Raw genomic sequence first — 12,420 nt, 5'->3', positions numbered from 1 at the left:
ACTTACAGAATAAATGGACAGAAGATTGAAATTACAAAAAGTTAGGCAATATTCACATAAAAAATGCACAAAAATATTTTTCTAATTAGGTAATAAAAAAATTGTCATAAGTGTAGAACGGGTGCTCGACCAGCCAATTTTTTAAGCGATAGGTACTTAAAGTTCGACACACTAGGCGCTTCAACCACATATTGCGGCAATTTATTATAGACGGCAGGGTCCATCACATGTGTGATAAATTTGACCGTAAATTGGATTTCGCCAATTTACGGTCGATACCTACTTACTTTCCGGCATTTCGAATGTTGTACTTGGAACACATGTTGTTAGTTTTGTCACAGAATATATGTATAATAGTACAAGTACAGAAGGCTCACTCCTTTGATGTTCACAAAATGAGGCCATTAAAAATTCTTACCTACATTAACAAACGGACCGCACGCGAGCAGCCAACATTGAATTTTTCCCCTCACTAGCTCGGAAACACGTGTTTTGTCCTTTAATACCAGCAGGTAAAAACGCATTTTATCCACTAGTGCTTTAAAATTGATAAAAGTAGGTGAATTTAGTAATAAAGATCATTTTCCCCTCACTAGCCCGGAAACACGTGTTTTGTCCTTTAATACCAGCGGGTAAAAACGCATTTTATCCACTAGTGGGTAAAGTAATTTGACCTTGAATAAAGTCAAATTAACTGCTTTAAAATTGATAAAAATAGGTGAATCTGTAATATAGATGATTTACCTATCTGTGGAACTACTGGAAGCAGTGATAAACGCATTTTTTGCGTTGTAGTTTCCTCGCTACAGTGAGGGGAAAAGTTTTGTGTTACACTTGGGTGCAAATGTATTTTACTTCTCGTGTGTTAAAAAATTCGCAAGTTCGGGATTCTATAAATAACTCGCAAGTTCATGATTCTATAAATAACTATTATACAAATAACTATTATTGCACCGCGCGAAGGTCGTCGCCAATGAATGGGCCGCGAACTCGCGGCCGCTGACATATATGTACTTGTAGCGCGGCGATAGATCATAGAATCGCGGAGTGAGCCGCCCCTGGTTTTGTATGCTGCCAAGTTCTCTCTTACATAAATGGCTACCTGCATGATAACTATTGCAGGCAGTGTAATGAGTGTAAGGATTCTTATTTTTTAAAGAGTTCTTTGGCTGGAGTGTCTACTGTCTACAGGTACCTGAGCAACGATCCTGACAGCTCGTTTCTGAAAGCGAAAGACCCTCTCCCATTCAGCACAACGTCCCCAGAGCTCCGCACCGTACTGTATTAATGAATGGACAGTGGCGAAATAGCATGTCCGGGCTACTTCTGGAGCCACAGACTTTGCAACTCGACCTAAGGCAAAGCACGCACTGCCCCGACTACCACACGGTTTATCTACTTGCTGGTCCCATTTTAAGCCCTGATCAATTTTTAAACCTAGGAAAGTAGTCGTGGATGCCTGTTCAAGTATTTTCCCATTAATTATGAACTATCAACGGCGTGGTCATGCGGCCCGAAAGATTAAAATGCACAAAGTGAGTCTTTTTGAGATTTAAAGCTAAGCCATTCCATGCGAACCATTGAGACAGCTGAGTTGTCGTTTCATTCAAGGCTCGCTGAAGACTTTCAGACGTTGGTGCAGTAACTATGGCAGCAACATCATCGGCGTACATTAAAATGTTGGCAGCCTGTATCGCAACCGGTAGGTCGTTGAGGAGAAGTGAAAAATGTATGTTAGATACCGACGATTCTTGCGCTACGCCCATATTATTTAGTTGCCTCTGAGGGATCTGATCTTATTTTTTCACTAACCCCTACCACAATTGGTACTCATATAAGACTTGTCTAGAAGCACAGTATAATAAAGAGTACTATCGTACAGTTTGGCCACCCCCACTCCCCGCTGAAAGTGCCGCCAACCCCCTCTCGGTTACCTCACAGTTACCGCCTGTCAATAAAACGAACAGTCGACCTGTCATATTAAATTTCACTCATACAAGCATAGTACGTTCACCTACACGATCTAAGACTGTGTGCTAGGAATGCGCCTCTTTCAAATATTTGAACCCCAGTGTCCGAGGTGTGCTAAGAAGCAAAGAAGATCGAGTATTATATTTAGAGTTAGATTAAAAGTAAAATGTGTAATCACAGTGCATAGACTGCCATCTCTCGACGTAGGCTTAAGACTTTTGAACCTCAGTTTTGACAATTTGTCCCATATTCTTAGCTTAATATGTTTTAAAATTTCAAATATTAATATTAGCGCCATCTAGCTGAGCCCTTCTTCTGTCTGGTACTGAGGTAAGTACGTTTTATTCTTAGACTTTATCTGTCTATACGGAGTTATTTATGTCTTTGACTAGAAGTATAGGTACTCTAATGAGTATTATTGTATTTAGCGCAGTCTCTCGGCAAAATTTACTAAGTAATTTACGCGACTTGAGACTTGTGCGAACCTTTAGGCATGGAAAGTCACATGAAAAGTTGTCGAAACTAATAATAGATGGCGCTGCATTTGAATTTCTTGACTGATAACTCTAATACTAAATTGAATATACTCTTAGGTAGAGCAAAGTCTAACTGGGGAATTACCTCCGCTTTACAAAAGACCGCAATCAAGTAGCACTAGACTTTACTCATTGTTGTGTTCCTGCCGGTGAGTAAGGCAGCCAGAGCTCAACGAGGGTGCGGTACTCCTTCCTTCCTTCCTCCTCCTTCCTTCGGTCCTTTGAGTCGTCGGCACCCAGGCCCCTTCTAAGTACAGGTTTGTACAAGTTTCTAATGAGTCGAGTCGGCAACGCACATGTGCCACTCCTTGAGTGGCAGGCGTCCATATGTAACAGTGACCGCTTTCCATCAGGCGGACCGTATGCATGTTTACCACCTACGTGATATAAAAAAAAATCTTGACGAATTCACCTTAAACATCGATTGATTCGTTTGGGAGTTATGATGCCAGACAGACATGTCAAGCGTCAAACCTATTATTATTATAACACTCCGTCGTTTTTGCGTTGGTGGTTAAAAACAAGAAACCTCCTTCAAAACTATAATAAAACACAACTTTCTATGAAAATCGGTAAAGTGCGAGTCGGATTTCGACATTTCCATACAAAAAGGAGCGCCTGACGACATGTGATAGCAACGTACACTAGATTTGTACTTTAAAGATTTTGCGTATATTTTGGAAACTATAAGAGATAGAGCAAATAGACTTCAGATTTTGGTTGTCGGTGGCACAATTTTTTTGTTTTCGTATATATACACCATTTTTTGGACCTATTAGGGCAATATTATGGTCAGTGCAGTTCTAAACAGTCTTAAGCGCCTCTTTTTTAGTAGGAACTTAAGTCATTTTGGCAAATGATTAAAATTTTTAACAATTTCTAAACAGAAACGAATTTCTTTCTACCTGTCCATGGCGCTCACAAAATTTCAAAACATTTAGTAAGTACTTGCAGCGGCAGTGAGCGATAATCTCAATTTGAGCTTTTTTCTCTTAAGTCCGACTTACGCTTGACTGTAGATTTCTAATAGGTTTTCCTGTAATCTACAGGTAGAGGGCTATCTCGTGTATTTTTTTGAAAATTTTACGCTAAGTAGTTTCGGAGATAAGGGGGGGGGAATGGTAATTTTTTGCTTATTTTCTTAAATAACTTTTAAATTAACAAAATAAAAACAAAAAAAAAATATATTTGAGATGCTTATAAAATGCTTTTTCATTTGATATGTAACACAATATAGTTCTAATAACTTTGATTTTTAATTTTCAATTTTACCCCCCAAAAGTGCCCCCTATCATTAAATTTCATTTAATTTCATTTAATTATAATACACATCAGTCTTCGGGCCACAGGTTTACATACGTGTGCCAAATTTCAAGTAAATCGGTCCAGTAGTTTCGGAGAAATTGGCTGTGACAGAGGGACAGACAGACACGCGAGTGATCCTATAAGGGTTCCGTTTTTCCTCTTTGAGGTACGGAACCCTAAAAAACAAGTTAAAATGGCTAGGAGGTCGAACCATACTGTTCTACCTCAGGGATGGCCAGAGGGCGCCACGAGCCTTCGGAAATGTCATATACTTAGAAATTTCGACCCTTGCTTTCGTGGACCGATAGCCGAGTGGTTCTGGCATTCGCCCGGTAAGCGGAGTACGCTGGTTCGATTCCAGCTCGGAGCACTGGAGGCTTTGGTCACTTTTTCTTTGTATATGACATTTATTTATGTTAAGATATTTTTATGGAAAAAGGTTGCTTGAATGAATTCAAGAAATTATATTGAGGTGTTCGATACTGATAAAGAGAAATGTGACAAATTACTGAATAGAACAAGGGCAAACAGGCATCTTCTGGGCGAGGTCACTCCATCATAGGCCACGTGTTTGCCTTTGGCTAGTCTTTGGTCAAGAGTAAGCCCATTTATAATTAAAAGAAATAGAAATTAGTATTTATATAATTAACTTATATTTTAGAATCCTTCGCTACGCTCTGGTTTTAATTATATAATCCTTTGTTCAGCATTCAAAACATGCCCGTAAAGTCAATTTTATGCCATTTATGATCCGTTGTGACAAAAAAATGTAAAAAAATACAATAGAAAAGTGTATTTTTGATACCTCCTACTGGGGACGAGAATTGCCACTTTACTCCCTCCTAGCGGGAAAGAAAAAGCTTCTTTTCGAAATAATATAATTTTACATTGAGGCAAAGAAGAAAATTCTTCTTACCCCTAATTGGTTGTACAGGATTTCTGCTGGAAGCGTCTTAGTATACTGAACTTAATATAATTTCGCAGCAGAGATTACTTGCAGAGCCAATATTTCAGGAAAAACCTAATTATAAAATGAATTGTTGCCTGGGGAGTTTCCGGACTGATATGATCTTCAAGATCTGATGAAAAAAAAGCAGGGTCGGTTGCCATTAGTACAATAGTTTACGCTTCGTCGCGTAATCGTAGATAGGTATTTCATTTCTGCTTATCGTTCGCCACGTACGGTGGGCTGTATGGCTCGAAAAGAGGGCATACGCACTTTTTTCAGAAAATCATTTTTTGAAAAATGCTATCCGATAGAGAATTATATAAGGAACGATAAATGTGGAATACATTTTTTCGAAATAAGGCATATTGACAGCAGAAAAAAATAAAGTCTGTTTTTTTTTGTATGGAACCCAAAAATAGGTATCTTGTTTCTCAGAAACTATTATTAGAGGTCCCGTCTTCTACCTTTCAAGACTTTGTTTTTCTACTTGTATAGAGTAGGAAACGATAAGCAGATTTTTTATACAGGTGCTGTTTTTTTTAGTCCAGTGAAAAGACCACACAATTTAGATTTTTTCGTTTATGTCTTTACCTTTTAGATACCTATTTTTGGGTCCCATACAAAAAAAAACTGACTTTATTTCACATGGTTCCTTATATAATTCTCTATCGGATAGCATTTTTAAAAAAATGATTTTATGAAAAAAGTGCGAATGTCCTCTTTTCGAGCCATCCAGCCCACCGTGCCATGGAGCGTTAAAGAGTGTATTCTTATCTACGAGCCCAGACGTCCATAATGGTCCGGAGTCCGGGGTAATGATCATTATCATCAGAATCAGAATCAGAATATTTTTTATTCGTTAAACATAGGTAGTACAAAAATTTGGTCTTATAAATAAATATGTCAGTTTTGCCTGCTGGCGTACGACTATTTTCTTATATTAATCATGCGTAATTACAAGATATAATTCATGCTTAACAAAATACTAAACAACCAGAAATTTATGCAAACGATATTGAAGTGCTAATACAAAAAACAATTGCTTCATCAAATACAGTATTCAAAATTAATAAATATATATAAAAAAAAAGGTGATCCGTCTGCTCGTTTGCCTAATATATCATAGAAAGACAACTAAGAGAGGCATCTATCTAAATTGTACCAGGCTGAATAAAATATTAGGGGTCCCAAGAGTGGGCGACATGAAAGGTTGTATGATATATTTTCTGGGACTTATTATTCATGGATTAAATTATTGGGAAGTTGTTCAAGTTCTCTTAAAGCTCTGAAATATTCATAAATTCTAATAGTGGAATTATCTTTTTGGTCAATGCCACGGACAAAATATTTTCTTTAATAAAAAAGGTACGTGTGGTCTATAAAAATCTGTATTATTTTTTAATTTTTTGATGGTTTTCGACTGAATCTTACCTCAGTAGAGTCAGTAGGTATTGCTTAGCACGGCTTTTTATGCTAGAAGCACACCTCGGACACTGGCGATCAAATATATGAAAGAGGCGCGTTCCTAGCACACAGTACCATGCTTGTATGAGTGAGATATGACAGGTCGACTGTTCGTGTTTTTGGCAAGCGGTATCTGTAAGGTAACCGAGAGCGGGTGGGCGACACTTTCAGCGGGGAGCGGAAGTGGTCATACTGTACGATAATACTCTTTATTATACTGTGTTAGAAGGATCTAATATGGTCTGGATCTTATTGCACATAAGGAAGGATGGAAAACCTCAAATAGTCAGGGATTAATTAGATAAAAATAAAAATGCGATGTGTAAAAAATTATAAGTACATATTTATTAATAATTTTACTATACCAAACTTAGTCCTACAATACAATTAAATTAACAACTAGATCAGTCACAATTGGTCGTTTATATTAAAATAAATCCGGAACTTGGCTTTCTTGTTCATAAATAGTAGAATAATAGTTATGTTATCGACGTCCAAAAATGCTTTTAAAATGTATTTGTTATTTATTTTGGAATGTAACTGTTATATACTTGAAATAATTAACAAATAGTTTACATTAACTAAACCATGTGTTCATATTGTTACGTAACCAGACTGATAACTAAAAGACGTCACTCGTTTTATCGAATTTACAAAACCTTTAACCTTTTAATAAGAAATGGTACAGTTTAAGCTCACAGATCTCTTAAGGCCGAAATAATTAACCGCGTATTATCGCCAAACCGATTAACCTTCGTTAAAAGTTCCAGCATTAAAATAAAGACTCACTCACTGAGAATAGTTGAGCAAAGTGTCTATTTAAGGAATCACACATCAAGCTGACAGATGGCACCAGTATAGAACATCAAACAACGCTCCGATTGGTCGAAAACGTTGACCTTTGATTGGTCAGCCACTAGCACCAATGCTCGAACAGTAATTTCCCTTATATCACAATCAAGTCATAAGACTTCTCATAACTTTTTTACAAGCCTAAAATTATTCAGCGTTTCGATTATGACTCTGCATAATCCTTCCTTTCAGCATCAGATTTACCAATATTAACATGAATCGTAATCGCCTCATCGTTTTCCGATTTCATTATGACATCATTCCACTGAATTTCGGCTTTCTTGCTATAATTCTCATTCTCGATAAGGATGGCTGACTTTGTACTTAGCGCTTTAGATTGGAATTCGACTAAAGCGCAGTAGTCGCTCTTTCTAGATTCAGATTTTGCATCCGCGAGGTATCCAAGTTTCCTTCTCATTACTTCTACTCTAACATGGTAGTTGTAGATACAAACTTTGATGATGAAAGCGCTTTTTTGGTGAAGGAGAATGATTTTGTATTTGGTTCTGCAGCAGGCGGTCTTCTTTAACTTAGTTTGGAAGTTTTCTATAAGGATTTTGATTTTTTGTGAGTAGACGGCGATGATGTTATGGGTGCCCTGGAGATGGGCGGCGAGTTCTCGAAGGGTATGGAGCAGCAGTTGGCGGTGATGGGGCAGGTCATGGTGTCGAACTTGCAGTCTTCCTCGTGCTTGGGTCGCGTGGCCGCTGTGAGGAGCTCTGTGCAGCCGCGTCTGTTGACAACGAAAATGTTTGGTTAGTTTTAAATCATTGAAATTAATAGGTTGCAGATGCCTAAGACTGATGATGATGGATTTTCACGAAAATGATCTTTGGTAGTGTGACCTATATTCAATTCAGTCAGCTATGAATACTTTTGCTTCTGTAAAATTAAGATGACGAATTAATTAAAAATATTTTACTAGTAAGACCACACTACTAAATTGTTTGTTCTTGTGACTACGAAAATAATAGGCGTGCCTACTTATTACTCAGAGACATTAAAATGAATAATCTGTGATGGATGCAAAGGCCTCTTATTATAGGGCTAGAAAGTAATAACTATGTTTTGTTTTATAGTATGAATACTAAATATGAAATTGAGTAGTAGTAGTAGTAGTATTAGTAACTCTTTATTGTACAAAAACACATTAAAAATATCATATATTGAGATGCGAAGTACAAAACGAACTTATCCCATAGAGGGATTTCTTCCAGTTAACCTTTGAGTAAATGAGAGGAAAGAGTTAAAGAGGGTAACGAAATCTAGCAATTTGTACAAAAAGGTACCATAAAGACAATGGATAAAAATCTATATATAGTTATAGGATAAACAACTTATATCACACATAAAGGAATGAGAAAAATACACTGTTAGAAAGAAACATAAAATACATTTACATATAAAGTAACAAAGGCAATTTAGTCAGATAACCACAGCTTCTTTAACCTCTCCTTGAGCGACGCAACCGATTGTGCCTGTCTAAGCGAGACGGGCAGCTCATTCCATAGCTTCACTGCACGGACAGCAAAAGACTTATGGTATCTACGAGATTTGTGAGGGGGAATGGCAAGACAAAAATTCGCACTAGAACGCAGACTTGATATCACGATTGATTTCACGTGTTATCCATATTTTCTTAAAAGTAATTCTTCCAAGTTCACTACATAGATTCATTCTCATTCAATGTAAGAACCACATCAATTATGCGCCGTATAGAGGCAAGAGTCACGTAGGCTTACAGGTTGAGTAACACCGGGTTATTTCATTTCTAGCTGTACTTATTATATCTACGTCTTAGCTCTAGTTATGCTAATATAATGTACGTGTCAAAGACTCGGTTATTAAGTCTATTTATAGATGGACATCATATTTACTGCTTATTCTACATAATTATTATAACACTTTGTCTGCATGGAATTAGTATCGGCAGTGAGAATATAACTATAACGCATGGAATAGATATGTAGTCTAAGGCCTGATTTAGACGGCGGCGTGTGAACTCGCATGCGATTTTAGTTACATTGCGGGCTGTTGAGGTTACATACAGTTTTGCACAGCCATCAAATACCGCAATGTAATAAAACTCGTATGCGAGTTCTTGTACCTACCGTCTAAACGGACCATAATAAATGAAAATCATTTCGATCATATGATTACATCAACAAACAGGCAATTCAATTTCACCCCCTTTTAACCCTCGTTAGGGATGACTTTCGTCATAAAAACTATCCTATGTACATCCTCGGGAGTTTCAGCAGCAGTGAATTATTTCAGCGGTTTGTGCCTGAATATGTTATTTCTATTTCATGTATATCCTCTATGTTTATCTTTTGATAGTCAGACACTTATAAAAGCATTTATAAAATTATTATCGATTAGTTAATACGTATATGGAAGCGACATACTCGTACTTTGTTATTTGTCTTACTTCGTTAAAAACAGTCAAGTGAAGTGACAGAAAATATGTACGTACGTCATTTCATTTAAAAGTACGTAATTACGTAATTATTTTGTCGCCAAAACAAATCAAGCCTTGCTCTTTTGGCCCCTCTTATCAAAAATACATCAGGGCAAAAGGCGCGTATTTTTTTCAATTATGCTAATAAAATCGAAGTTAAAAAGCACGTCATTGGGTATTCTGAAGACGTTATACTTTAATAATTTAATGGAAGAACTCCTACCATGAGATTTTGACGTTTTAAAATAGGTACGTTCCACGGTAGCGAAAAATAATAATATGTAATTTTAGGTTCTAGCAAAGAGGATTGAGTATATACATATTTAGAAAATTATATCTTTAGTATGTCGTCACAGTGCATAGACACAGAATGCCATTTTTGGCACATGATTAAAAGTCATGAACCTCAGATTTTACAATTTGGGCCCTATTCTTGACTATTGAGTCAATGTTATCAAATATTAATAATAGCGCCATCTAGACGAGAATCAACTAAAGTTGTAGCGCCATCTAGAGGACCGTGCAAGTTACTGTTCTATCTATACGGAGTTAGATATGTCTTAGTTTCTGGTAGTCCGCGGCGCTGCTAATTTTCTCAATAAGTTGAATTTCTGTTTTCCTAGACGGTTACGATATCGAGTAACATATTTTAAAACCCATGGTAGAACTTTTCCATCGTTTGAAATTAACTTAGTCTAGAACAAGAACATGTCATTAGAAAGATTGCTGGCACGCTCAATTTTGAAAGTTGGTTTAGTTATTTGTTATACAAGGGGGCAAAGTTGTTTTTTAACATACGAGAAGTAAAATACATTTGCACCCGAGTGTAACACAAAACTTTTCCCCTCACTATAGCGAGGAAACTACAACGCAGAAAATGCGTTTATCACTGCTTCCAGTAGTTCCACAGGTGGTAAATCATCTTTATTACTAGATTCACCTACTTTTATCAATTTTAAAGCAGTTAATTTGACTTTATTCAAGGTCAAATTACTTTACCCACTAGTGGATAAAATGCGTTTTTACCCGCTAGTATTAAAGGATATAACACGTGTTTCCGAGCTAGTGAGGGGAAAAATATATTATTATATTACCTGCGAGTTACGTGTCAAAGTTTTGCGAGTGACATTGTTGGTTATTTATAGGAAAAGATAAAACTTCGTTACATATAATTAATGAATTCGTCTATATTTAAATACGTGAGTGATGCTATATTGATATTATGATGATAATATTATCACTTATCAGACTATTAATATACGAGAAATGGGCGAAGGGAGAAACTATAATTCAGTTCAGTTTTTAAAATTAAATGGCTTCAGTCCATTGGGACTATTTCGCCAGTGTCAAGGTGATATGAGCTAATATTAGTAATTTTTGTACGGTAAGTACGACATTGTACGGTGACTTAGATAGCTAGATTTTACAAGAGCACGTGGACTACCGGCCGTTTACGACAAAAAAGAGGCTAAACGCGTTTCGAGAACAATTCTTCATCAGCTTCTCACTACACCATTAGTTTACTGCATAATACGCTATCAATATTACACTTTAAACAACATTAATGAGTAAAAGAAAAATAAATTATTCACGACACGAAACCGCTATGATGGCGTCCCAACCGGAAGTCCGAAACTATAATTATTAGATGGTTTTTGTCTGAAGAATTGTCACTTGTCACGCTGACATATCCGATCTACATCGTATCCAGAGTCAATTTTGACGTATAATATTAATAACGGGAATGATTGCAAAATAGGTCTACAAGCAATACATTAAAAGACGGCCAAACGCACGCACGTGATCCTATAAGGATTCCATTTTGAGGTATGCAACCATAAAAAAGTGCAATCATGAGCACTGTAAGGGTCTTTTTACAAGCTTTTATTTGACTTTTTGTTTAAGTAGTTTAAAAAATATTTCATATTTAGATACTTTTAGAGTTGTTTGCATTTCGATAAACCTTTTACTTTAACCCTTTTATCATCTAAGTTGTACATATTTATTAAATGAATATACTGTGATTAGATGAGCTCTAATTAATACCAAGATGCTCTATTATTAATAGTAACCTAAAATAGTTTTTAATTAAGTAAACCTTAAATTTTCGCCCCTAAGCGCACATTATGTAATGAATGAACGACCGCCCGCGCAGTGTCATTGTACATAACAAAACTAATGAAAGAGTTGAATATTAAAACGATAAATCATAAAATTAATTGCGAAGTTGGTAAACAAAGTAAAATTAAAACAGGTGTATTTTGTTAAGAGGGCTTTCGTGTGAAAAACAGTGAAATCGCAACCGAGCACTTGATCATACCGTGTGTAGTATCAAATTAAAGGGCTTTGCGAGTAGTTTACAAATATATATCACATTATAGGACTTTTTCTACTTGGTCTAACAAAATATGAGAAAATGTCCAAAAGTGGTAATAATTGTGCCGGTGAAGGCTCGTTTTCAAAAAATTGCCAAAAATAAATAATAGCAATTTATAACCACTAAGGCATAACAGCAATTTAAGTAAACGTTGCAGATTAATTAAGTACAAAAATTATTTCGATGTGATGTAGATTTTCAAAGAAATTGTCACTTAATTTTAGGTAATTTCTGAAAAAAATTGAATTCGTCTTAGCCTCGTTTACTCTTTTTTAAAAGCTTATAATAAAAATGTAGTCTGAGAAGTTTGTAGTACAGGGTATACGAATCATAAATTTACCTGTTTTAGTAATCAAAATTGTCCAAATTTTACAAATAAGATCGACTAATTCAGCTCTATACGTGAGTTTTTCTAAACGTGCATTAGAGAAAAATTCATAATTAATTTAGTGACTTGGTTTTCAAAAATCCAGTCTTATAAAAATTAAGATAATAAGATGCTCTA

General features: G+C 36.0%; 2 protein-coding genes across 5 annotated transcripts in view; one reads left to right on the top strand and one right to left on the bottom strand.

The window, feature by feature from the left end:
• Positions 1–12,420, top strand: part of LOC125232035 (adenylate cyclase type 2) — a 348,143-nt gene that overhangs the window by 167,705 nt on the left and 168,018 nt on the right.
• Positions 6,549–12,420, bottom strand: part of LOC125231604 (E3 ubiquitin-protein ligase SIAH2-like) — a 95,529-nt gene continuing 89,657 nt past the window's right edge. For 3 of the 4 annotated variants that reach the window (XM_048137062.1, XM_048137061.1, XM_048137063.1), the window contains one exon: positions 6,549–7,810. In XM_048137062.1, coding sequence (XP_047993019.1) covers positions 7,241–7,810 — 570 coding nt within the window. In that variant the 3' untranslated portion in view covers positions 6,549–7,240. The remainder of the gene's footprint in view (positions 7,811–12,420) is intronic. The other variant, XM_048137064.1, reaches the window with a different exon arrangement.

This window comes from Leguminivora glycinivorella, chromosome 12 (genome assembly GCF_023078275.1).
Source record: "Leguminivora glycinivorella isolate SPB_JAAS2020 chromosome 12, LegGlyc_1.1, whole genome shotgun sequence".
NCBI classification, from domain to species: Eukaryota; Metazoa; Arthropoda; class Insecta; order Lepidoptera; family Tortricidae; genus Leguminivora; species Leguminivora glycinivorella.
This window is presented reverse-complemented; position numbering and strand designations above follow the sequence as displayed.